This window comes from Myodes glareolus, chromosome 4, assembly GCF_982192425.1.
Source record: "Myodes glareolus chromosome 4, mMyoGla1.1, whole genome shotgun sequence".
In the NCBI taxonomy this organism is placed as follows: domain Eukaryota; kingdom Metazoa; phylum Chordata; class Mammalia; order Rodentia; family Cricetidae; genus Myodes; species Myodes glareolus.
This window is the reverse complement of record NC_142029.1, coordinates 1,898,861-1,926,223: the sequence shown is the minus strand read 5'-3', so window position 1 is coordinate 1,926,223 and position 27,363 is coordinate 1,898,861. Positions and strand designations below refer to the sequence as shown.

At 46.1% G+C, this 27,363-nt stretch overlaps 1 protein-coding gene across 5 annotated transcripts; it reads left to right on the top strand.

The window, feature by feature from the left end:
* The first annotated feature begins 2 nt into the window (after nucleotides 1-2).
* Abhd5 (abhydrolase domain containing 5, lysophosphatidic acid acyltransferase) lies at nucleotides 3-27,363 on the top strand. Of its 5 annotated transcripts, none has more exons than XM_085689090.2 (7): nucleotides 3-150; nucleotides 9,739-9,824; nucleotides 12,035-12,407; nucleotides 18,462-18,616; nucleotides 22,355-22,466; nucleotides 24,714-24,900; nucleotides 26,557-27,363. In XM_085689090.2, exons 1-7 carry the CDS (start codon nucleotides 107-109, stop codon nucleotides 26,560-26,562), a joined length of 963 nt encoding a protein of 320 aa, XP_085545216.1. In that variant the 5' UTR covers nucleotides 3-106; the 3' UTR covers nucleotides 26,563-27,363. The 5 variants fall into 5 exon arrangements, with proteins under 5 accessions (XP_085545216.1, XP_085545215.1, XP_085545214.1 ...); XM_085689089.2 differs by having other exon boundaries at nucleotides 25,344-27,363; XM_085689088.2 differs by having other exon boundaries at nucleotides 4-150; nucleotides 25,310-27,363.

Below are 27,363 nucleotides of genomic sequence, written 5' to 3'. Positions count from 1 at the left end.
GGGCGGCGCGGTCTTAAGGGCGGCCGCGGCCCGGGGCCGCCCAGTCGGCCTGTCAGCCGGCTTCGAGGTGTGCTCCTGCGCTTGCGCGGCGGCGGTGCCGAAAGCGATGGCGGCGGAGGAGGAGGTGGACTCGGCGGACACCGGTGGAGGGTGAGGATCGCCCGGGACGGGGGGACCACGTGGTTGGGGGGCGCCCCGAGGACGAGTCACCGCTCCGGCATCCGTCGGACACGGGCGCCACCCTTCCCGGTCCGTCGGGGATGAAGGCCGCGGGGCTGTGGGGACAGCGGCGGTGGGGACGCCCGGCCCGGCGACCCCGATCGGCGACCCCGCCCGCTTCGAGCGCGCGGAGATTGAAACCCCGCGCTGTCTCCCGGCGGCCTCCCCTGGTCGCGGGGAACCGGGGGTCGCTGGGGTGGGGCGTGGGCATGTGGTCCCGAAAGCGTCGGGCTTCCGGGAACCTCACCGGGAGGTTGACAGTCAGCTGTGCGAGAGCGTGTCCCTGCGTGGCCGCCTTGCGCTCGCCCGCGTCACGCCTCCCCGGTGCACCCCTGTGACCAGGCAGGCAGGCGGTCGGGCTTTGCTAGACAAGCCGGCCCCAGCAAACTTTTAGACAGCAAACTTTGTGGGAGTTGCAGGGCAGATGCCTATCAGCCCTTACATTTGTTTTGGTTTTGGTTTTGCTTGAAACTGTGTTTGTATCCCTGACTGGCCTGGACATCTGTGTGTAGACCAGGCTAGCTTCAAATCTGCAGAGATCCTATCCTTTTGCCTCGGGTGCTCAGTGCTGGAGTCAGGTGTGAGGCACCACACCCCACTTTTTGGTAGACTCATTTTAAGTTATTCTTGTCTTTCAAATATGTCATGCCATGTGAGTAGAATAGTAATTGTTGGAAAAGTTAAACTACTGTGAAGGTTATTGCAATGATTCTCAGAAGTCTGGTTTGGTTTTTGTTGTTGTTGTTGTTGTTGTTTTTTTTTTTGTATGGACAGAACTATACATGTCTCCCATATAGATATGATGATAGTTCCACTTCAGGTATTTGGAGACGTTTGCATAGGGAAGATAGGTTATATGGTGCTATGAAAGCAAATATTTTGGAAAGATGTTAGGGAAGGAATATTTTGAGATATGAGAAACCGCATTCTCCTAGGTTTGCTCAAGTGATAACAAGTTGGGCTCACTGTTTTTGGTTTGTGGCTGAGCTTCCTAGTTACGTTGATATGAAACATGAGTGTCACGTGGTACAACTGGGACCTGGCAGCTTGTGTTCCTATCAGATCTGTCAGGACATGTTTTGGCTCTGAGACTACTAGCTTGTGGACCTTTTTGGTCTTGACGGCGTGAGGCTCAGGAATCCAGAGCACAAGAATGAGAGCAACTTTTGGCTTGGGTGATGGCTGGAGGCCATTGAGTGTAAGACCAGCCACAGTCCCTGGACAGAGGTAGCCCTCCCTGGTATATTCTTGGCAGGGCATCTGAGCAGTCCTGAGTATCTACACGGAGGTGGCCTTCTGAAGTGTAGCAAGCACGCACAGAGTAGGCTAAGTTCCTGCTGGGCGTTCCCCCAGTGCGGTCATAATAATCCTAGTACCCCGTGTGCTAGATCTGACTACTCCCATTTTCGTCTGGAACTGCCCCTGCCAAGTAGTAGAACTAACTGAAACTACGCCTTTAGGTCTCTGCGTTTAGTTTTAAGGCCTTTTCCTTATAGTTCTGCTGCTTCTCGATTGGATCAGGGCTCACGGGGTGTTTGCCTGCTGCCCCGAGTCAAGTTCCTCAAGACGGCGCTGTAATTTGGCTATGATCTGAGTGTCCTAAGAGGCTTCCCATGTTGAAGTTAACCTGATGATAGTGCATAGAGGCAAGGCTTTGGGAGGCATTAGGACGAGATCGCCCGTAGGGTGGAGTCGTGGTGACTAGATCCTTGTGGTTCATGAAAGAGGAGGTGAGATCGGCACATGTGCCAACTGTGTGTTCTCAGCTCCATGTCTTGCCGTGTGCCTGCCACCCTGGGATTTTACGAGAAGTCCTGCACTAGAACTAACCCCTCTGTTTCCTACCTCCAGACTGGGACCAAAACACCTCGTTTCTTGGTAACTTGTTAGTACAGATGGGAGATGACATTAATAAAGCAGATACAAAGCAGTTGCCTCACGTGGAGACAAGTGAACTGGGGAGCTTTCAAAATCTTGTCCTTTTCAGTCGCAATACAGTTGAAGAAGCCAAGTATAGTGAGAACAGAGTAGATTTCTGCATTTTGCTGTAATGATGTCCCAGAGAATTCAGTGCTGGTTGAGTTTAGAGGAAAGCTATCACAGAACTATGCCATTGCAGAATAGATCATAAAATAGGTGGCTTGCAGGGCCTCCTAGAGTTGTTGTGTGCTGGCAGCCCATTGCCGACTTCAGGAATGTTTGTAGCGCCAGCATCCTGAAGCCAGTCATTGTGAGAGTATTAACGCCATGAAGTCATCAAATGCTGTTAAATAAGACAGGGTTTCTCCCTTACTGCCTTGGTTGACTTGTCGGCATCCTGCTGGGTGTATGTTAAAGTCTGTGTATCGTCCTGTGCTTTGGAGATTCAAGAGTGAGCTCTTTAGCTTTCCTCCTAGAGAACTGCCAAGATCTTCCTGCTACCTCTGCTCTGTAAGCTTTGCCCATGAAACTCCGCAATGCCAGTACTTAAGTACTTAACTGACTCGGGTCTTACACACACACACCCCAGCACACACTGGCCTCAAGATCTTACACACACACACCCCAGCACACACTGGCCTCAAGACCTCATGTGAGCACTGTCCACTGAGCTACATCCTCCAGCCCTCTTGAGTACTATAGTAAAACTCTTATTAGACAGCCAACTCTCCTAACACTTTTTTTACTCTCTTAACTGAGAGTTACTTTTATTAGGGTCTATCTTTTAACTATTTTCTAAATACAGTAATTCCCTAAGCGTTTATTACCTTTTTATGTTTCATTTATGCACAGTTCTTGAACTGTCTTGTCTCTGAAGGACTGAGGCCTCACTCTCTCCTGTACTGCACTGTTTTGTTGTTTGCCAGCTGTTTGTGTCTAGTTTTTCAAGGGTGCGATGTCTGGACATAGCCTTGTTTGTGTCTCCTTCCTTTTAGTGGTGTCAAGTGCACAGTCTCCCCCCTGCTCTCCGATTTTTAAGACGGTTTCAGTCTTCTGGTTGTCTGCACTCTTAACTGACCTCTAAGTATCAAACCTGCCCCTTTATTGTCTCAGGATAACAAATCAATTATCAAGTCCCCACAGAGCCTAACAGCCTGCCTGCCCATCATTGTCCCACTACTACCCGGGAGCCACCTAGTTCAAAACCTTCACGTTCTTCCCTTGGAGTTTTGCAAGCTATTCCGTGTGGCTCCCATTCAGGTTTGGAATTTTATTTCCTTTCTCTGCACCCTTTCCATGCTTCCTAAACATGTCACCTGCTTCCTGTCATTCTTTGTGGTTTGTTTCACATCGTTTTCTGTAACCTTCTTTCTCTAAGGTCATGGTTCTTCGTGTGTTTGTGTGACGCATGCATGTGTATGTACATGTGTATGTGTTGCATGTGGAAACCAGATGAGGACATCGGGTGTCTGTCACTCTCTGCCTTATTCCTGAGAGACAGGGTCTCTCACTGAACCTGAAGCTTGGTATTTTGGCCAGTCTAGCTCATGGGGTCTGCCCCCCATGTTGGGTAATAGGCACACTAGGCGATGTTTCCTTTCATGGGTGCTAGGTCCTTTGTTTGCACAGCAGGAAATTTTATCAAACCACCAAACATCTCCGCAGCCCCCGTGGTAAGATCTTTAAAGACAAGGTCTTACTATTGTGGCCTTCAACTTTTGAGTTTTCTGCCTTTACTTCCCAAATGCCAGGACTGCAGGCATATACCCACCACACTCAGCTCTAAAGTTTCTTTGTCTCAGTTAAATACTGTTATTAATAGACTTATTTATATACTTATTTTGTCAGCTTAGAGAAAGACTTTTGTCCTACTCAAATGTTTGACAGAGTCCAAAAGGGCTTTATAAATCATAATCTTCAATAATTTCTTACTAAGCCTTTAGCTATTGTAAACTTATGCTGACATGAACACGGAGCTTACAAACCTGGAAGCTAATTATTCATATTTCAGGTGTGTGGCTTGTTTATTTTCCTAAGATATTCAGAAATTCTTGTATACGAGCAGAATAACAATTAGAATCACACACTTCAATTTTACTGGGATGTCAGAAACAGGATTCTATTTTTTGACCTTGGATGAACCAACCCAGACCTTTCTGTCCCTGCACTCCAGAATGCCAATCACAGACCAGCAAATGCAGATGTCAACTCTGTGACCAAAAAAGATTATAAAATCAGGGTGGACCACGCATTCAAAACAATGCTCAACGGCATGTTTCCGGACTCGGAGGTGTGACCCATGCTATTATAACACCTGTTCTCAAACATTGTCACTTCTTAAAATAGCCTTGACTAAGTGTTAAATTTTTAGTTAAACTTAATGATTACCTGATTGTGAGTTACAAAAAAATGTGCAAAGATAATTTTATTAAAATTGTTAACTTTGAGACCTAGGACTTTTAATTTTGTTGTCTTCACTGTCTGATGGATAAGCTTATTTTATAACTGACTTAAAGAAACATTTCTCCGACTTAAGTAGCAAGTATGAGCATTCTCATGTAATGGCTTCAAGTGTGTCCAACATGAGGGGTCTGACTCTCCTCCTGAGTGGTTGTTGATTGTGTTAGGGAGGGTAGGAAATGCTATAGGAAGGATGGGCGTGTGTGCACATGTGTGTGAGCATGTGTGCACGTGTGTGCACATATGTGTGTACTTGTGGGTATGTAAATTCTTGTTTTTACAAGAGAAGGTATTTCTGTGTAGTTTAGGCTGGTCTCAAAATCTTAATCGTTCGTTCTGCTTCAGCCTCCTGAGCGCTTGCATTATAGGTTGGAGTCGCACCACTCAGCTCTCAAAATATTCTAAGTTAACACGTGGGTCTATCAGCGGGCACGTGCTGTCGTAGATGTAACGGTCAGCGATCACATGGACAGTTTTAGTGTTGTGTATCTAAAAACGTTAAGTTCGCCACTTAGGTTGTACTCGCATGTGGCGTGTTCTCTTTCACAAGAATGGAATTTGAAAATTCTGTTTCCAAGAAAGGAGGCCTTAAGTTGTATCGCAGTTCCAATGTGGAAGTTTTAAATTCTTCTTTGAATTATTTCAGAGGAATCTGTTTATTGTCTCTAATTCGTTTATTTGTTGTGTGGTTTGTTTAAGGTAGAACTCTGTGCTTAGACCACAGAGAGCAAGAGTGAGCACTTTCCCCTCTTGGTTACACCAGCAGAGGGGTGGAGGCGATTCTAAGCCAAACTGTAACACAATGAAGCCCTCTTTACTTATGACCTAATTAGAAATGTTACGTTAAGTGGCCAGAAGAGTGTGTGGAAATTGGCCAGACATCTGTATATTTTCTTCAGAATACTTTGAAACCTCTTCCACCATTTCACAATATTTAGATTGTGCAATTCAGGTTTAGTAACACTATAGATAGTCAAATGCCTCAGAGAGCAAAACAGGAACTACCAGGAACTTAAATGTTCATTGTTAGTGATAGTTACAAAAGATTAGGTGGAAGGTTCAGGGAAAATTCAGGATACTTAAAATCAGTTTTGTTTTTTTTTTTTTTGACAAATATACTCTAATGTGTCAATGACAACCGCTTGGCTTTCCTGAGGGTTAGCATTGTAGTATGGTCCTCTCAAGCCATTCTAATTGGTTTGTTTGCTTCCACTCCAGTGGTTATAGATCTAGCTCAGGAATCTTCTATTTTCTTTTTTTAAAAAAATATTTATTTATTTATTTTTATGTATACAATATTCTGTCTGTATGTACATCTGCGTGCCAGAAGAGGTTACCAGACCTCATTACAGATGGTTGTGAGCCACCATGTGGGAGCCGGGAATTGAACTCAAGACCTTTGGAAGAGCAGGCAATGCTCTTAACCACTGAGCCATCTCTCCAGCCCTTCTATTTTCTTTTTTAAACCAGATACTCCAGGGCTTGTGCATTCTGCCTTACCAACAAGCTCAGTGCCCAGGTCATAGGGCTTTTGGAGAAAACCTATTGGCACAGGCTGGCGTGCCAAGCCTCCCTGTGCTGTCCGTGTTACCTATTGGCCCAGGCTGGCGTGCCAAGCCTCCACGTGCTGTCCGCGTTTCCTTTGGAGACTCCAGTCTTCTCAGTGAAGGGCTTCTTCCTATTGCAGTTGATTCTTCTATCTCTTCTAGAGTCAGGCTTGACCATGGCTAATATAGCTTATTGATCATTGCTTAGATAGTTCATACATTTTTATTTTACAAAGTGTGTAGACCGCTGTCTCTGTTTGCTGTTCTACGGCTGGACTGTGTACATTTTTGCCTTGAATCTGTGACCTCAGAAGAGTGACTGAGTCTAACAGCCTTAGATCCACCGTCCACATGCTGTGCCAGACAACTCAGTGGGAAGGCACAGCCTCTTTGGAGATGTGGCTAAGTTACTCTACAGACAGAAGACTAACAGAGGTAGCAAGAAAGGAACGAGGAGTCCTGAGCAGGAGAGAGGCTGACAGTCAGACCATGGCTTTCACTCTGTCGGCGGGGGCTGCAGTGTGTGAGGTACTTGATCTACAGGTGCAGTCCCCTTCGGCAAATTCTTACCAGTCATCAGATTAAAGCGTGTTAGGCTTAGGAAAATGCTATCTTCACAGTTCTATTAGGGATAAAAATATGTGGAGTTTTTTCACTTCAAATATGATATAGAACAAACTTTTGTGAAAACTGGCCTTATATTGATGAAAAGGTAGCTATGAAAACATGAGAACTGGTGCCCCTTAATTTTTCATATAACCCACTAGGCTTACAGACACTAAATTGAACTAATAATGACTGAAGCAAATACTGCATTTGTATTTTCTTTGTCCCAACGTGTGTATGTCATTTGGAGCAAGTAGATTATAGATCACATCAGGGTTTTTTTGTATTGATCTCTGATTGTCTCTGGCAAAGAACTGTACTATGATCTGAGGGATATTTGTAAGAAAAGTAATGAGATGAGATTCAGTTATAATAAGTTCCTGTTCATAATTTTATAATCAAAGAGACAAGCAGGCACAAAAGAGGGTGAGTTTCCATTTAATGGTAGTTCAAAAACAAGCAAAATCACATTACCCTCTTTTTGAAAATTAAAAAATTATTGATAAACTAAAAAACAAGTTGCTGAAGCATCTTTCCCTGATGAGTTTGCAGATACACTCAGAAGTGGACTAGCGTGAACACCTTAGGTTCACACCTCAGCAGTTGGTAAGGTACAGCACGTGTGAGGGGCGCCCGGAGTCTTCCTTTTCTGTCTTGTCAATGCACAGTGTGAGACTGGCATTTAGTGAAGGCCTTTATGTGTCTAACTATTGGCTATGAAAAGCTGGCCAGCTGGATCTGACAATATTTTTGTATTGATTCTTTCTGTTTGTGTGCGTGCACGCACGTGCGCACACACACAGAGCTACTGAACCTACTAGGAAATTTATCTAAAGACTGAGAGGAGAAGAAAGTTAACTGTAAATAAGGGGTGGACGAGCTTCTATGAGAGAGCGTAGGTGTTGGGTCCTCCTCCTCCTGTCGACGCCTGGGCTACATGCTGACTTCTATCTTGGATTTCTCCTTTGCATCAACTTTCCATTATATTTTGTTTGGAAGTTCCAGACCCTTGCCCTGCCCACGTACCTTGTTACTGTAGAGCCTGAGGTTCACTATGTGCCCGTTGCTAATCGAGAGAACCCAATCTGCTTTTGCTCATCACACACTGATTAGGCTGCTGACGTCACAGTTCTCAAGGATTTAGCACTGCTATAAAGGTCAGCTGTGAGACAGACTTAACTTTTGGTGCGTTCACCATGCAGTAGGTGATACACGTATAAACAGTCAGCCAGTGACACACCCTAGCCTCTGCAGCAGGGACCCCGCCTCTGCACCCTAGCGTCAGGAACAGTGTTTGTGGGAAAGTGAGGCGTCAGGACCAAGGGAAGAGCTGGGTAAACCGTAGAGACACGCGGTAGTAGAAGAGGCAAAACAGGAGAAAAGTTGGGAAGGAGCAGACTGGATAGGACCGGAAGAGCGGACCACCTGTGGGCAATAGCCAGTTTCTCAGGCATTTTGAAGGAGGTACTCTCCTGTGGACCGCAGGGATTTGGGGGGTCTTTCAGAATTGAACACAGTGATCTACTTCTGTTACTAGCTGTGTATCCTCTATCCTGGTGTTAACTGAATGTCAGCTTCCACACCTGTTAATTGGGCCTAACTTGGACCATACTACCCTAGATTGTGAGAGACCTAATCATTCACCAGACATTAGTTCCTGAATGCCTGTTACATATAAATTATTTTATAGGAAAAGAAATGTTGTAGGAAGAGTCTATGCGGTTTAGAAGAAGCTAGAGGCCAGATCTTCCCTTCCCGAATTAGCCTAATTCTCTCCTTACACCATTTTTTTTTTTTGTTTCTTTTAATACTGGTTTTATTCTGTTTAAGGTAAAGGGAGTCAAACCCAGGGCCTCCAGAATGCTAGACTAATGATTATTACAAACTGTGCCCTTGTGTGTGTGTGTGTGTGTGTGTGTATTGTGTCCCTGTGTGTATTGTGTCCCTGTGTGTATTGTGTCCCTGTGTGTATTGTGTCCCTGTGTGTGTGTATTGTGTCCCTGTGTGTGTGTATTGTGTCCCCGTGTGTCCCGTGTGTTCACGGTGGTGATAGTGGTAACTGGAGGCAAAGCCCCAGGAATCTTCATTGCACCTTCTGACCACCGAGCAGATTCAGCTTGTTTCCGTTTTAAATATTCTTTGACTAAATCTGTGTTCCTCTTGCCAGTGCTTTGGTTCAGGCCCCTAACTCTCCTCTAGCACTGATCCCTTTCTCAGGTCCACTTTCTTCCATCAGGACTGTCTCACTACCACTACAGAATCCTTGCCTTAGATGGCTGCTAAACTCTGTGTTGCATCAAATTACTGCTGTAAGGTTTTGGTGTGCTGCCAGGCCTGCGGTTGAGGTCCTCCTTCTTCGTGGTTGACTCCCAGCAAGGGTCAGTTGCAGCCTCCCTCCGCGGTTGCCTCAGCCCTGTCTTCCTTGTTCTCCTGGTGCCCTGTGTTCAGACAGTGCTGTCTTCTTATCTGCTGCTTATTGGCGGCAAGGCTGCTCTGTCATTATGGTGAACCAACTGCTCCAGGCAGGCTGAGCACAGGCCACCAGCCCTTTGCACTTTCTCATGACATCTGAAGCTTTTCTTTTTACTATTTTTAGTTTAATAAGAATTCTTAATAAGTTTCTTCTCACTTTAAGCTACTGTTGGGGTGAGGAGAACCTATTCACAGGTGATCTTCAGCTCTTCTACACTTGTATCCCGTTAAGAGACTGCCTTACTTTGGGAGTGGGGTCCCCCTCTTCTTCCCGCCCTCCCTTGCCCCCTTCACAATTATTGGAATTCAACTATCCTAAGAGATAAGGTGGACTTGGTTACTGCCCTGTAGGTGCCCAGCACCTATCCCACTGACTTGTGGGACTTGGAGCTTGCCCTCCCCCAGGGGTTGGGGAGGCTGGGGGTGGGGGTCCTCTGGGGCTCTGTTTTTCAGGATACTGAGGGGTGAGAAGAGCATGGCCTCACCTATTTGCGTTTTGCTTTTGGTGTTCTAGGTCAGGATGGCTAACAGGGTGGCTTCCTACCTGGTGTCCTACGTCCACATCACACCTTAAAGAAGCTGAAGAGAAAATGTTAAAATGTAAGGTTTTCCTCTCGTAAGTTACATGAACTGTTTACTAAAATAGATCTGATATATTGCGTTGTCCTGAAACTGAAGGTGAGATTCTGCAGTGTGTTAACTGCTGATGAAAGAGCCCCTTGCTCTTCTATGCCCACAAATGGCACAGTGTCTTAGGGGGCAGTGATTATCAGTTTTTTGGGTGAGATCGTGAGTGTGTGCACAGGTGCCTGCACACACACACACACACACACACACACACACACACACAGTATTAAAAAACAAAATGTTTTTAAAAGAATGGCAAATAAAACTTTAATATTAGTGTCAAAAAGTTCTAATATCCTCAGAACCCCTAGGAGACTCTCCTGATATGCCCAAACCATATACCTGAGAGCAGAGTGCTAGCGTTCCCGAGTCTGATCACTGAAACATACTCTAGACTGCAACCAAGAACTTGGCCCAGACCTGCCTGATGTGTTGCCAGCTCTCGGGCAGCTCACCTTGCTCAGCCTCCCATCCTTAACTGTGCAGTGAGAGGTGGGGTGCTCCTTCGCCTTGCTTTTGCCTAGCATTCTTTACATCCATGTTAGTGTTAGCACGGCATCCTTTGCTTCATTTAGGAGCACTGAAATTGGTCCAGACTTCTGGTACTTATTGGACAATTTTGTTCTGCTGCTAGAGTCTACAGGAGTGGGTAAGCTAGGGCTTCCTGTTGGGATTTTGTTACATCTCTGCTGCTGCCTGTGCACCGGATTTTCACCGTCTTTACCGTCAGTGAGTTCTCTTGTTTGTACACCTGGCAATTGCAGAGTAAGTGATCATAACTGGTTACATTCTTAGGAATGGGTAGTTAGCTTTGTTTTATGTGTTTTAACACAAAAATGTTAAATACATAGATAATGTTGCTCTATACAAGACTAGCAGAATTTCCATTGTGGTTTATCAAAAACTTTTGCTTTTTTGTTTGTTTGTTTTCCAAGACAGAGTTTCTCTTTGTAGTTCTGACTGTCCTGGAACTCACTTTGTAGACTGGGCTGACCTTGAATTCATAGAGATCCGCCTGCCTCTGCCTCCCAAGTGCTGGGATTAAAGGTGTGCACCACTACTACCCAGTAAATAAAAAACTCCTGCTAGGAGATTTATTAAAAATGCTAGACTCTTAACGTATACGTCTAACTGAGAATTGGTCCTGCTCTGATGTCAGACCTGAATGTAAGTGATTAAACACTGGGGTGAGCTCTCTACTTGATGTCACAAACAATTTCTATGGGAATTCTCCGGCCCATTTAAAAAAGCTGAAGAGATTTGGCTTGTTGTAAATTCTGTAAGTGAGGGCATTTTCCCCAGTTAAGGCAGGGCATCTATTAAATCTCCAACTGCATGCTGCCTTTCTCTTTGCTGCCTCCACAAATACAAAACCTAAAGTTAGTTCTTTGACAAAGGGAGGAAATATGTGGCTGTTCATATGTCTGTCTCACATGTATATAAACAGATGATGATATTCCTAGAGTGTAGCTATTTAGTTGATAATATCAGCCAACTTTAGTTTTCTCTTTGGTCAATTTGAGGGGCGTAAAGTACTTAGTTTTATGTAACTTAAACACAAGGGTTTTGATCTATAAAACTGTATTATTTTTATTTTCTGGGCAGTTGCTTGAACCCAGCTTGCCTCATGCTGAGGTGTTCTTGGCATGCGTGCCCTGTGGTCCCTCTTTTCTACTACACTTTAAGTGACCTAACTAACCAGCTGTGTGTTTAGTGCAGATATGGTGACTCCTTCCCCAAGTTTCTGGTAACTTTACATGTCTTTCAGGTCTGACTTTAGTCTCACATGCTAATCTTTCAAGTGCTCTGCAAATTCAAGCTGGCATTCTTTTGTTACTGTCTGCAAAGCTAGAGACCTTAACATAAAATAATGGATTCAGGGACCACTAAGTTCTTCTCCAGTTCTAGGCATGTAATAAATACCTTCCTATGCTAGAGTGCAGAGAGGTCAGGAGGTCATATGACTTGCTCAGAGACTTTAACCACATATACTTGAGGCTTGTCTAAGGTGAGTCTTCCCACGTAGTTTCAGACATGGTATTTAGAGCTGCTTGCTTTAATCAGGTGCACACTCTTTCAGGGCTGATACAGTGAAAGCTGATAGGTGTGACTGCTGTTCCCCATGTTGGCTCTGGGAGCACGCAGCAGCTGTGGACTGAGCAGAGCACTCTCTGTTTCTCCAGGTGTCCCTTGCACTTACAAGAAGGAGCCCGTCCGCATATCCAACGGGAACAGGATCTGGACCCTAATGTTCTCTCACGACGTTTCTGATAAGACGCCGCTTGTCCTCCTTCATGGTTTCGGAGGAGGTCTTGGACTTTGGGCCCTGAATTTTGAAGATCTAAGCACCGATAGGCCTGTCTATGCCTTTGACCTGTTGGGCTTTGGCAGAAGTAGCAGGCCTACATTTGACAGTGATGCAGAAGAAGTGGAGAATCAGTTTGTGGAATCCATTGAAGAGTGGAGATGCGCCCTCAGGTTGGACAAAATGATCTTGCTTGGACACAACCTGGGAGGATTTTTGGCTGCTGCTTACTCTCTGCAATATCCGTCAAGGTGAGCGTTCGCAGCAGAGCGGAGGGCCAGTCTCCAGCCCATCCTGCTAGTCAATGTTAGTCTTACAAGATAGACATTCTCGTAACAAACCCTGTAGATAGATGACCACAACTGAAATCAGAGTGGTAACCAATGTTGTAGCTAAAAGGATGAAATCAGTTTTCTATCACATGTACTATATGTTGTTAAGCTTGACAAAGGACATTTTATCTGCTATTCATAATTATACAAAATCTGATCTGTAAGTTCTTTTGAGACAGGGTCTCATTCTGTATATCTGATTGCCTTGGGACTCACTATATAGACTGGGGTGGCCTCCAATTCACAGAGATCGACCTGCCTCATCATCCCTAGTGTTGGAATTAAAGATGTGTGCCACAATACCTGGTCTGATTACCAAGGTGTTATTGCTTATTTTTAACAATTAAACCTTTGGCTCCAGAAGGCTTTTCCAGACCTTTTGCTGAGTTACATTTATAATGGGATGCAGGCTATATCTGTGCGACTGAGCAAATCATGTGAGCTCTGAACTTGGGTTTCCTTCATAGTGCACCTCTCATGGTTTTTGATTATATCATTCCCTAAACCTTGTCATCACAGAGCTTTTAAAGAAATTTTAGAGACCGGATCCTGCTGGGTGCTAGGCTGACCTCTGACTTACTGTGTGGTCCACGCTGACCTCAAACTTCAAACTCAAGCCTTTTTCCTGCCTGAGTCATGGGATTGTAGACTTACCCCACCATGCTCAGCCAGAACTGGTTTCCGGTCCTTGAATTAGTGGGTGTTTTGCTTTAGAGTCTTTCTACTTTTTACCCTGCTGTTCCCTGTAATGTTGGTGTTCTAGCAGAAGCCACGTTTCAGTCTGAAGAAAATGAGAGGAAAAGTTAGCTCCATTTTGAGCCTTCTTTGTACAGAAGAGAATATCAATGTTTTTGTGTTGCCAGTGGGTTCTTCCACTGGACTGTGTTTTAAATCTAGAATCAAAGTGGTTATGGACATTGAGGGTTGTGGGTAAGGCATGGGATGGTCATTTTTAGAGTGTCTGTACCCATCCATGGGCCACTCAGTTTTACAGCTGCAGGCATATAGTCTGTACAGTGTTGGGCACGTGATTCAGTATACTGTGGTTTGTCCCGCCCCAGTGCCAACTTCAGCCTTTGTTCCGAAATTCTTCATATGCTTGAAAGAAACAGTCTTGTCAACCAGAAGACCTGTTCATTAAAAAACAAAACAAAAGCCATCACTCTTCCTTTTCATAGTGGGCATTTTAAGGCCAGCCAGTATTTGAATGCATCCTGCTCATGGTAACAGAAACTTAATGATGTTTGTGAGGAATAAAGAAAGACATAGTTAAGCCAACAGCTGTTTGTGGCATCTCTGGAGCTATGACTAAAGGCTGTGGGCTGGACTGTCATCAACGCTACATCGGAACTCTCAACCCTTCCTAGCTGACTGCGGAGTAGCAGGGCTGGTGACATTTCCATTTACAGTCGTGAGTTGCTCGGAAGAAGCAGAACTTGGTGAATGCTTAGAAAAAAAAATCCATGGAGAAAATCGCAACCACTGATCCCTCCTAGAGCTGACTGCATTTCAGAGAGTGTGTTATGAATGTTTGTGCTGAGTACTGTAGGAACCAAAACCACTGAGTAGTGGTCCTAAGTGTAGTATGCCTGCATTCCTCCTCTTAGTGTCAGAAGATGGCTCTAGGACTGGACAGCCAAGACTGGATTCCTTTATTTTTTCAAGATTTATTTTATATTATTTGAGTTTGGTTTTGAGAAATATAGCCCTGGCTATCCTGAAATTAGCTGCATAAACCAAGCTGGCCTTGAACTCAGATCTGTCTGCCTCTGCTTCCTGCGTGTTGGAATCAGAGTTGTGTGCCACCATGTCTGGCTTAATTGTCTTTTTTTTCTTTAGCTCATACTTTTGACTTTATAACATTTGCTAGATGTGGGTGAATTTCAAAATAAGTGGATTTCCAGACATCCCAGTCATCATGAGGAAGTCTCATAGCAAGTGGGGTTCACATTTGATATTTCTAGATGTGGGGCTGCCTCCCGTGTCACCTCGAGTGTTTCTAACATGGGCTCTGTGTACACTGTCAACTTTGGTGGTGGTTTTGAGTCGCAGCTGCATTTTCCCTGATGCTATTATCATCCCTACCCAAAGAAAGGCTTCAAAATTCATTATACCTTTTTGGAATGTCAGCTATATGCCCAGCTGTGCTGTGCGCAGGAGGGCGTGTGACTCAGGGCTATGTGTACGGGAGTTTTATTGGAACGGCATTTTAAATACCCATACAGTGGCTCGACCCCAGGGATGAGTGCTGTGGGCAGGAGGTAGACCGTGCTCTGAGAACCGTCTGGTCTCCTGTCCAGTGATGGTCTAAAGAAATATTTTTTGAGCTGAGGTCTGAAAGAGGCATGCTGGGTGGCGGGAGACAGCTCCAGATGAGGGCCACAGCCATCTCGGTTCATCTTAATCTTTCAACTATAGCGTGATGAGTGGAGATGCTGCCAGGAATTTCACTAGTAGATTAATATGATAGGTCACAAATGGAGCTACTTGCTTCTTGAAGAGTCTTGGGCTGTCTTCCCTGAGGAAGAGTGAAGTTCGCCAGTGCTGGTAACCAAGCTATTTGCCTCTTCCTCTCAACTGTTCAGATTTCCCTTTGCGAAGAAATATCTGTGTTACCAGCATTTGCTGCACACTAAGAAAGGCTGTGATGGACGCTTAGAAGGATGGACTGTACAAACTGCAGCCCCAGCACCCGGGGGACAGAGGCCGGGAGCACAATGAGATCTTGTCTGAGAACTGGTAGAGAGCCATCCCAGGTCACAACAGCACGCTAGAACAGTCTCCACCAGTGACAGATTGTGAACAATATTATCTTGAGCGCCTGCCTTGGCTGACTGCTTCCTGACAGTGCAGACCTGGGCTGAGCAACTTCCTGGTTCCTCTCAAGAAGAAAATTTCTTGCACTTGACCTGGAGCTGAATGTGCTGAAATGTTTTCAGGTCCTCCCTTTCTCCCAGTGGTGTGGTGCGAACAGGAAATACCCCGGGCTACTTTGGGTCTGAGAATGCTCCTTTGTGTAGGCTGGAATTCTTTCTGGTTATCTTGCTTGCTCCTTTCCTTGTTTCAAGGAAGTCCTATAGATTTCCTGATGCACCTTAGTTCTGGGACTGACTGTTCTGGTTGTGTCATTCTAGCTGGGAGCTGACTGCATCTATAAAATTCAAGTGTATAGAGTCATGTGTTCATTTAGACAGAATACTGTCCCGCCCAGTATGTTAGTGCAGATGTGACCCATTGCTTTGCCCTTAAAGGTGTAAGCTGTTTATGGGCCGCAGACTCAAACTCTGCTGACCACCATTGAGAAGTGTGTCCTTTTGTTTCAGCATGGATGGGCTGTCCCCTTCTTCCCGCTCTTCCTGTTCTGTGTTTTCCTATAGTTGTTGAGGGAGGTGTCTGCTAGGATGGCTCAGGTGTGCCGTCTTCTCCCACTCATTCCTTACCCTACCTGTGAGCTGACAGCCCTGTCAGGGTGGGGCCAGTACTGTGGCTCATGTCTGTAATTTTAGCTCTCAGGAGGCAGAGAGGGAGGAGGAGCTCTACAAATCCGAGGCTGGTCCGGGCTACATAGCATCTCCAAAAGGTAATAAATAAAACAGAAATGTGAAAATCCTCCAGTTTATCCTCTGTGGGATACACTCTGCTATGACAGCTTCTCCACTGGACACTTACCATGGCAGCCACCAAGGGCGATGCTTTGTGTGGTCTGTTGTATTCAAAAGACTTACAATGAAAAACAAGGAAATTATTTTGTGAGATCTTTTACATGTAACTAAAGTGGATGCAATCTAACTACATTTCTGATGTTGGAGGCTTTAAAACTTTATTTTTAAACTTTTTTTTTTTGCTATAAGTGTTGTAAAGAATTTATGTGTGTGTGTGAGAAGGGATAATGCTCATTCTGGTTGTATTTTTCAATTCCAAATAATACATCTTATCAAAAATAAGACAAGACTTCTGACCCTCTGTAATATCACAACCAGCAGCAGTATAATCCAGGGCCATCTGGGGACCACAGCATTCCACACTTGGCTAAGATGGTACCGAGGGACAAAACAAAGCCTGCAGGCCTTACTGAGAAACTGCCACCTCTGCCACGCTGGGTCCTGAAGACAGACTTGAACAATCCGGGGTCAATTTTACTGCCTTTCAAAACCAAGCAAATAAAGATTCTTCACCCTGGTTTATATACTTTGCACAATGTACTAAGCTGACATTTTCCAGAGGATATTTTGAAAATTATATTAAACAAGGCAAGCAGAGACAAATCTCTTACCTAGAGCAAGGTGAGACTTTCCCCTCCGAGCGCAGTGGGGTGTTTGGATGAAGAGCTCCTTTCTTTGTTTAGGAAGTGTGCCAGCAGCGAGTACTGCCAGCTGCTTCCCGCCATGAGTGCTTGCTGTTTTCACTAAGGTGGCCATTCCGTCAGTCCTGCTCTCAATGCTGGCACGTCTCTCCCAGTCTCTGAATTTAAAGGACTCTGCCATTTTGTTTTCAGGAAAGAATCATTTTCCATCTTTTTCTCATACACTATTAAAAACGTAGACGTGAAAACACACTAGGTGTGCACAGCTGTCACGTGCCACATAACTCCTTCCACACCCATAGTTCCATCCCACAAATGGTCCAGGGCTATCCAGTTTGGGAGACAGTGTTTGCATTGACTGAGGGTTGGTAAATTAAAATGCACTGTTCTGCTGCTGTGGATACTTCCGGAATGAAAGCCTGAAGGGGAGGGGTCGTCCCTGTGAGCGTCCTGGAGTGGGAAATGAGGTCCAGCCTTACTCTGCACTAACAACCATCGCGTGCTGGTGTGTGCCCACTCTGCGTCTCCGCTCCCTTCCATCTGTGATGAGAGGTTAGACTGAGTTTTCTCTGTTCTCTGCGACTGTCCTCACACGTGCTGACAAGACACTAAAGCAGATTTCTATGTAGGAGATAAAACCACATGGACAGTTTTCAGTGGCTCTGCCGCTGTTTCAGGTGTGGCTGGGGAGGCTGTCAGACACTGTCATCTGCTGGGGGTTGTCTTGCTGTGGGTGACTACTGTGGGTACAGTTGAAAACTGTGTTGGGGTTGTGCTTCAGGTAGTCTTTATGAAGAGAAGAAATTGCACCTGTCATATGGTGGCAATTCACAGTTTTTCTTTTTCTTTATCAGGATAAGTTTCATAGGGCAGAATTATACCTATTAATGTTATAATGAGTCTATTTGTCTGAAATTAAATGAAAAAGTTGTCTAGTAAAGAAGTTGTTTGGGGGATAATTATAGCTTGTTTATTGTGTTGTCGTGGATGGAGTGGACAGACATGCTTCTTTTGCCACACTCAGACTCCCAGACGGGAATGTCTTTTGTGAGCCCAGGATGTATTATTGCCATGTTTGTGGGGGAAATCCTAACTTGCTTTAAAATTTAAGAATTATTGTTCCATAAGAGATTAACCATTTCGTGAGTGTAATGCTGATCTCCCATCAGTCCTGCAGCGCCCTCTCCTTTTTCTCACCCCCCTTCTCCTTTCTTTTTAGGAAGCAGTTATATATTCTACTTTAGTGTATATTTTGTTTACATATAAGCAAAGCCTTTATTTTACCATGAGCTCCTCAAATCCTTCCCATCTTAAGAGCTGACACAGTGGGTTAGCAGACAGTCCTCCCTTTAGGGGTTCAGTCCTCCCTTTTGGGGGTTCAGTCCTTCCTTTAAGGGTTCAGTCCTCCCTTTTGGGGGTTCAGTCCTTCCTTTAAGGGTTCAGTCCTCCCTTTAGGGATTTAGTCCTCCCTTTAGGGGTTCAGTCCTCCCTTTAGGGGGTTCAGCCCTCCCTTTAGGGGTTCAGTTCCCCCTTTAGGAGTTTTGTCCTCTTTTCAGGGGTTCAGTCCTCCCTTTAGGGGGTTCAGTCTACTTGAGTTTGTCCAGTTAACTCTTTACAGATAAAGGTGAGTTCACAAAATGAACTTTAACTTGTTTTTCTTTCCTCAACAGGGTTAGTCACCTCATTTTAGTAGAGCCGTGGGGTTTTCCTGAGCGACCAGACCTTGCTGATCAAGAGAGACCAATTCCAGTCTGGATCAGAGTCCTGGGAGCAGCCTTGACTCCATTTAACCCCTTGGCTGGCCTCAGGATTGCAGGACCGTTTGGTGAGTGTTCGTGTCCTGAGAAACAGCAGTGTTTACAGATGGACAGTCGAAGAGCGCCTGCTCCCCACTTAGGATGGACGGGCTGCATCCCGTTAAAGCCATTGTCAGCTCAGACTGCCCCTAACATGGAGCAGCAGCAGCAGCAGCGTGGCACGCTACAGAGCCCTTGTGTGTGGCTGGGCATGTGATCACTGTCACTTCCTGTCATCACACGGTCTGGTTCCACACCTCAGCTCAGGAAACCATCAAAATTCAAATTGTGATTTTACTGAAGACCTGTTGCTTCTCCCCTGTCCTAAGCTGAAGCGTCACAAACAGGGGACCGTCTATGTTTCCTGGTTACCTTTGCTAGTCACAGATAAATCGGGACTCTTGCTTTTCCTGATTCTCCCTTAGTATCAGGCTCAGTAATGATAAGAAGAAGCCAATCACTTTCCTTGAGAGGGAGCTTTTATATTGTAAAACATAACAAGTAATTAGCAAAGCAGAGACCGGGAAACACTGGCGATAAGGTAGGTTGGTCTCAGCACCCTAAAACCCGAGCAGATGCTGTGTGGGGTACGGGCAGGAGTGAAGCATGATTACCTCTGTGGTCATTTGAGAGGCCGTGGCTGCCGGTGAGAAGCCAGCAGTAGAGGCCGTGGAGCTGATTGGTGTCACCACACTTAGCCCTCTCCCCCACCCCCCGTCCATGTGATGAAAGGTGAAATGATTCTTTGCATGAACGTTCTGGGGACTCCTGGATATTTACTTTGAGTATTGGTGTTTAGACTCTCACCCCAACGTTTTAGCTGATAGCCACAGAAAAGTCCTTCCCTTATTGACTGAGATGATGGCCATCTGAGCCCCTCCTCTGCGCCCTTACAATTTGTGTAAGTTGGGAGTGCTTTTAGCAATAAATAACTGAATATCTGATAAATGGCTTAAACCATGAGCCCTTTTATTAATTTCCCAACACGCAGTCAGGGGTGAGTAGCTCTAGCACTTTCAAGCACCTGCGATGTTGTGCTTGTTCCCGTGCCTCTAATGATATCAGCCTGAGGCAGGGTTCCACTGTGTAGCCCAACTGGCCTGGAACCAAAAACGCAGATCAAGCCGACCTCAAATTCACAGAGATCTACCTGTCTCTGTCTCCCGAGTGGTGGGACTAAAGGTGTGCTCCACCATCCTGGCCTACATCTGTGATCTTTTAACAATCTTCCATGTGTCTGTGTGTATGTTTCGCCTGCACTATGTCTGTACACCATGTGTATACCTGATGCCCTAGGAGGCCTGAAGATGGCATCAGGTCCCCTGGAACTGGAATTGCAGATGGTTGTGCGTACCGTGTGGGTGCTGGGAACTGCTAACTGCTGAGCCATATCTATCATAGTCCCATATCTGTGTCTGGGATTCTCTCCCCTCCCCCCATTGTTATCCAGTGATCCCATGACACGGAGCCACATCCCATAGAGCAGCTCCTGGAACAGTGAAGGGGGCTCCACAGCCGCCCCTTCGCTCTCTGCCCACTGCTGGTTCTTTGGCGAGGAAAGGATAAATTTCTGCTCCTGAAACCAGTCTGCTCCAAAGCTCAGGGGAAGGCAGCCTTCCTTGGCCATTGCTCCCTAAATCAGTACTAGGAAAGGGAGAGAGACATGGGAAGGTAGATAAGGATGGAGTGACCGCTGCCTGGCTACTAGATTCTGTCCCCTTCTTTCCAGTCGTAAGGGAGTCATAAGAGGCCACAGGGTTGAGCTGGTGAGCACATCACACTTGTCACACTGCTCCAGAGCTCACTCAGGGTCACACTTGTCCAGCGCTCACTCAGAGTCACACTTGTCCAGCGCTCACTCAGGGTCACACTTGTCACACTTGTCCAGCGCTCACTCAGGGTCACACTTGTCCAGTGCTCACTCGGAGTCACACTTGTCACACTTGTCCAGTGCTCACTCAGGGTCACACTTGTCCAGCGTTCACTCGGTCACATTGTCACACTTGTCCAGCGCTCACTCAGGGTCACACTTGTCCAGCACTCACTCAGGGTCACATTGTCACACTTGTCCAGCGTTCACTCAGGGTCACACTTGTCACACTGGTCCAGCGCTCACTCAGGGTCACATTGTCACACTTGTCCAGCACTCACTCAGGGTCACATTGTCACACTTGTCCAGCGCTCACTCAGGGTCACACTTGTCACACTTGTTCAGCGCTCACTCAGGGTCACATTGTCACACTTGTCCAGCGCTCACTCAGGGTCACATTGTCACACTTGTCCAGCACTCACTCAGGGTCACATTGTCACACTTGTCCAGCGCTCACTCAGGGTCACACTTGTCCAGCGCTCATTCAGGGTCACATTGTCACACTTGTCCAGCGCTCACTCAGGGTCACACTTGTCCAGCGCTCACTCAGGGTCACATTGTCACACTTGTCCAGCGCTCACTCAGGGTCACACTTGTCCAGCGCTCACTCAGGGTCACACTTGTCACACTTGTCCAGCGCTCACTCAGGGTCACACTTGTCCAGCGCTCATTCAGGGTCACATTGTCACACTTGTCCAGCGCTCACTCAGGGTCACACTTGTCCAGCGCTCACTCAGGGTCACATTGTCACACTTGTCCAGCGCTCACTCAGGGTCACACTTGTCCAGGGCTCATTCAGGTGCGATTATTCTCCCTCGAGTCCTCAGTCTCTCTAGAAAAACGTCTTTCTGGATATCTGGCCATCCTTTGGTAAGCTCCTTGGGTTCTCCTGAAATGTTAGGAGATTGCAGGGCATCACAGGCATGAAATATCAATTATGGGGAGAGGAAAGTGGGAAAAGAAATTAGAAGGCTATCTTAGTGAATTTCCACATCACCAACTAAATACTTGACCAAAACAGAGGGCAGAGGATTTACATTAATCCGCATCATGGTGGAGGCTGTTTCCAGCCTTCGGACCAGGAAGCTTCCAGCTGCTCAGCCCGGCCCCCTCAGTGCTCTGTCCCCTCCCAGAACACTGCCACCAGAGCCTGTACGGAATGTTCAGGGTTCAAACCACAGCAGCAGTGAAGGATTAGGGAAGACTTGGAGGCACGGAGTGAAGAGCCAGTTCTGTCTTCTGCTCCTGCCTGTGCTTGGGCGTGGCCGAGGTGACACAGAGGAGGGGAGAAGAGCCAGCAAAGAATAACGAGCTAGAATAACGAGCAGCTAGTGACCCAGTAGAGAAACAGCCAGTGCTGGAACCTACAACAGACACTTATGCCGATGAGAGGCCTCTGCTCTACCTTCTGTTCTCCTGAAGGCCTTGTGCCGTCAGCACAACCAGGATCCGGGAGTTCTGAACAGAAGTTCTGAGTTTATCTTATCATAGAGGAAGAAAATTATATACCCTAGTTTGCTTGTTTAGACTCTAACATAGTCTTACTATGTTATTGTGGAGGGAAAGAATACAAGCCAATAATGTGATATTACATGTTGGCTACTCTGCTCAGTGGCCTCACTTAAAATGCATTCTGCAGAAAGAAGTCCTAGGAGTCCAGCGTATCTGGAGCTCCTACAGCGCAGCTGCGGTCAGCGTGGGCCCTTCAGGTCTTACTCTCCTTGTTCTCGGGGACCTAGCATCTTCCAGGATGAATGCTTTGTTCCAACCTAAGATACATATTTAAGAACATGAGTCGATGGGTGTACATAGCTCTTACAATATAAACAAACACATTTTTATGCTGTGAGTAAGTTAATAACGTAGTAGATATGTGTTTCTATTTTTTGTCAAATAGGGTTAAGTCTAGTGCAGCGCTTAAGACCTGATTTCAAGCGGAAGTACGCGTCCATGTTTGAGGACGACACCGTGACCGAGTACATCTATCACTGTAACGTGCAGACCCCAAGGTAAGGCTCAGACTCTGACTGTTCCCTCATCTTTATTCCTCCCTTGAAAATTCTATACAGCCTATTTGATCATAGTTACCTCCCCCACGCTTCTCTCAGCTTTGTGTCCTCTTTTTTTTTTTTTTTTAAACCCATCAAATATTGCTCATAGATTCTTGGGTGAGTGACCTTCTGCTAGAGGGTGGCTGACCTACGGGGAACGCACCTCAAAGAAAATGGGTCTTCCTCTCCCAGCAGCTGTCAGTTGCCAATAGCTCCTAAGTCAGAGGTAGAACTCCCTCCTCCCGCTCCAAGATGGGATTTTTGTGTTGTTTGAGCTTGTGCAGGTCTTGTAAATGTGGTCACAGCTGCCGTCAGTTCCTGTGTGTGTATGTGTATGTGTGTGTGTACGGTCACAATTGCCGTCAGTTCCTGTGTGTGTGCGGTCACAATTGCCGTCAGTTCCTGTGTGTGTATGTGTATGTGTGTGTGTGCTGTCACAGCTGCCATCAGTTCCTGTGTGTGCGGTCACAACTGCTGTCAGTTCCTGTGTGTGTATGTGTATGTGTGTGTGTGCAGTCACAACTGCTGTCAGCTCCTATGTGTGTGCTGTCACAACTGCCGTCAGTTCCTGTATGTGTATGTGTGTGTGTGCGGTCACAATTGCCGTCAGTTCCTGTGTGTGTATGTGTATGTGTGTGTGTGTGCTGTCACAACTGCCGTCAGTTCCTGTGTGTGTATGTGTATGTGTGTGTGTGCGGTCACAATTGCCGTCAGTTCCTGTGTGTGCGGTCACAACTGCTGTCAGCTCCTATGTGCAGCTCCCCTGCTGTGTCTAGAAAATTGTAATTCTAAACTTACTGTTTGTGCTTCAAAGTTTTGTTTATATAAATATGTGTTTGTTGGTAATTAAATATATTTTAAAAGATATATTTCTGCTACATAATTCTCTGTCTATTCATAAAGTGGCCATAGTATAAACATTGTGTATTTTGATGGGCATTGTAAATAAAATACACTTCCTTCCCCTCAAAGAGTGTGGCCAATCCTAGGATAGCTCAGGTTTAGGAATCTCAAAGAAGAGGTCTAGGTTGACAGACAAAAGAATTTACTTCAAGCTTATTTCCCAAACTGAACGTGAAGGCTCCATACACAGGAGGTGCCCAATTTAACAAAGGCAGTGGCCTGCAGAGGTCAGAGGCCGTGGCCTGCAGAGGTCAGAGGCAGTGGCCTGCAGAGGTCAGAGGCAGTGGCCTGCAGAGGTGCCTCTAGAGTCTTGCAGGCTTGTGTAGGTGACAAAGACTGGGCAGCACTTTTTGGTTCACTTGGCAGTTCCCACGCCCCTTATTGGGCATGTCCTAATGTCTGCACATCCATGTGAGCAGCCTAGCTTCACTGGGTGAGGACTGAGGAAGGGTGAGTGGGGCAGCCTTCTGCTTAACATTAGGACTAGATGGGGAGACAATACTCAGACAAGTGCAGAGCAGTCAGAAAAAGCAAGGGGAACAAACACGTGGTTTTCTAAAATAGGGTTTTTGAGCATCAGGTGCAAGCTAGCAGAAGAAAGCAAACTCTGAAGATGCGGGAGACTGGGAGGAGCCTCCAGAGGGGCTTCCAGTTCTGTGGGTTGTGGTATGTCAGCAGTGTGGTCCCTGCTGGGCTTGGGGCCTGGAGTTCAGGGACATTTTGGCTTCACAGCCTGGGATACAAGCAAACACAGGCTCCCGAGCTCAGGTGAAGGCTCTGGCCTGACTCAGCAGTTCTGGGCTGCATCTGTGACCAAAGCTGGAGACAATGCTAGTCTGCGTAGGCCAGGGCAGGGCGCTGAAAGGCAGGGCCGCATTAGGCAGACCTGGGGCCAGGCCAGGATGCCCACACAGCCCGCCCCCCATGGAACCCTTTGGTGGGCGGGCTGCAGCAGTGTGGGTTAAAGCAGTTAGATTCTTGGCCAGTGGGCAGTTTTGTGACTGGCTGACTGGTCCTGTATGTCTCTGTTGTCTCGGACTTGCTCAGCAGTCCAAGGGCTTCTCCAGAGCATCCATTACTCCAGCTTCAGCTTCTTATTTTGAATTAGCTACATCATACTGCAGCTTCGTTTATCTAATAGCAGTAATGTAGGATGTCCCCTTACATTATCTAGTAAATTGTTTAAAAGTTTAAGTAAGCATTTCTCTTAAATGCTGGGAGGCTGAGTGTGAGTGTTTCAACTGGTGGGATTGTAGTGTGGACTCATTCCCAAGGTCATGCAGTGTGCTTCTCTCTCCACAGTGGTGAGACCGCTTTCAAAAACATGACAATTCCTTATGGGTGGGCGAAACGGCCAATGCTTCAGCGGATAGGAGACCTGCATCCTGACATTCCAGTTTCTGTGATCTTTGGCGCCCGATCCTGCATAGATGGCAACTCTGGTACCAGCATCCAGTCACTGCGTCCGAAGTCCTATGTGAAGACAATAGTGAGTATGGAGCCATTGTTTCCCATTCACAGTGAAGTGACTGATTAGCTCCCCTGAGTTCCCCTCTGGACCAGATGTCACAGGGATGTGGGTGGCTCTGAGCCAGGCACACTTTTATGTCCCATAGTGAATCACCTTTCTGAGGACCTTCCCAGACTCTGTGGAGACACTGAATGACTGGTTCCGTGTCATCCGCTGAGTGTCTTTGTGTTAGCACTTGTGTGGTGGAGTTACTAAGACTCAGGAGATTTTCCTGTTTATCCCAAAGCCTCCAGATGGAAATCCTCAGTAGTCCGCGGAGGAGTCTCCCTTATCTTTTTAAGACTCAGGCTCTTGTTTCTGAGCACTGTTGCTTACCCACCACTGTGTCTCCCTCCCTGGTCACGCCTCTGCCTCTCTCCCTCCCCAGGCTATCCTGGGGGCCGGCCATTACGTGTACGCAGATCAGCCGGAAGAGTTCAACCAGAAAGTCAGGGAGATCTGCCGCTTGGTAGACTGAGCCCCGGGGCTGGGGAGCCCCGGAGCTGGGGGAGCCCTGGAGCTGGGGGAGCCCCTGTGACTGACGCCCCTCGAGCAAACCCTGCACCCACGGGAGAGCAGAAGTACGACTCAACCAGGCCGTCCCTCGGTGGACTCTGCACTGTTGTCTTATGGAATCACTTCCACATTTCAGCCAATGAGTGCCTTCTAGAAGGACGGCTTTCCTTTCTCCTACACAAAATGGAAGTACACAAAGTCTTCCAATTTAATCGTAGCCTTAAATAAAGGTTATTTGTCCTTCTGATGTACTGAAAAATTGTGGTTTTTCAGCTGAGACTTTTCTCATTTTTAACCTAACTTTGCTAATTAGGTGCTTATCATATTGCAGTCTATATGCCAATTTAGGTGACTTCTGGTTTGTTACATTAAATACTGTGATGTGCACTTTATCTTGTTTGCATGTATTTACCGTCTCTAAGAACTGGCATCGTTAATCCAAGTGTTTTTAAGTAAAAACTTTTCGATTTAGAATACTTCAGTTTTGAAATGGAGTTTAGAATATTTCATTTTGAAATGGAATAAAAGGATAAGTTTTGATTAAAAACATGGGGGTCGATTGCTAGCGTTAACTTCTGTTTTCCTATTGGATGCTTCAGGCTGCAAAGCTGTGGCCAGCATGTTCGTGTGCTCCATGGTGACACAGGCTGCGGCAGCACAGTTCCTTGGGACCTTCCGTGTGTGATCTAGGTCCAGGGCTCTATGAAAACATTACATACACACTCAGTGATTCGAGTCCTGAGACACTTGACCCCAAAGTCTGTCCCCTTTCCTCCCACACATGCTGGTCTTTTCCAGGACCCAGGATACAGCGGATGGACAGGGTTCCTCAGTTACAGGGATATCAGGGCTGATGTCCCAGTAAACCAAGGCGTACTGTGTTTTCATGAACAGCTTACTTAGACGGTGCTTAAACTGAATTACAATTTTACCACTAACATCTAAAATAGGTGGTGCTGTTATGTCTCCTGGCACCAGAAATGAGCTAGAACTTGTGTTTATTTTTTATTGACTATTATGTTAATCTAATTTATATACTTGAATCAAGATTATAAAAATCTGTAATGTTGTTTGAACTGTTTGGCAGAAATCACCGTTGAATTTATAACTTTCTCACAGTTTTAAAGCGACAGAAGCCATGAAAAAGCTCCGCGTGGTCGCTGGACACTAGGGAAGCCCCGAGTGCAGAGAACACAGGATTGTCACCAGCCCTGTTTGTCCAGCAGAAACTCAGGTCCCAAACTAAGGACCGGACAAGCACAAATCACAGCTTGGTAATTTGGGCTATTGCATTTTTAGTAGCTAATTAGAAAAGTTTTTGGAAAATATAAGATTATATCACAGTTAATTAACCACCAGAAAGATTAACTGTTCCATTGTCAACGCTCGTATGTAGAGGAGAATTATACCAGAGCAGGAGAAGCAGCTCCCTCTTTTCCTGATGGTGAAAGGAACTAGTTAGTACAAGAAGCCAACATGAGACCAGAAGGTTTACTCTCCACCTTGAGAGTGAAAATAGCCTTTCCTTTGTAGTTCGAGTTTTGGATGGCCAAATTCAACCTCAAGGGTGGTATAAGATCAGGGCAGTACGTTTGTCTGACGCTCCCCAGTCTCAGTCTCTGCTAGCTGACAGAGAAAGTTTCTACACGAGACACAGGTCCACCCAAACGTCAAGGGAAGCTGACCTTCCCACTGGCTGCTTTGCTTTATTGGAAACATGTCATGATGCTTCTCAAAAGCTAAACTTCTCTTTGTAAATGTAATTTTGTAAAGATTGAAGTAGAGACATTTATAATAACGGAGAGTTCTTGAGAATTCAGTGGTTGCTAATGTTTTTCTTATGAAAGGCCTCTTAACTCTATTTGATCTTTGCTGAGTTATTTGTACCTTTGCCTTATTTTACAGAATAAACTGACAATGCGAGCA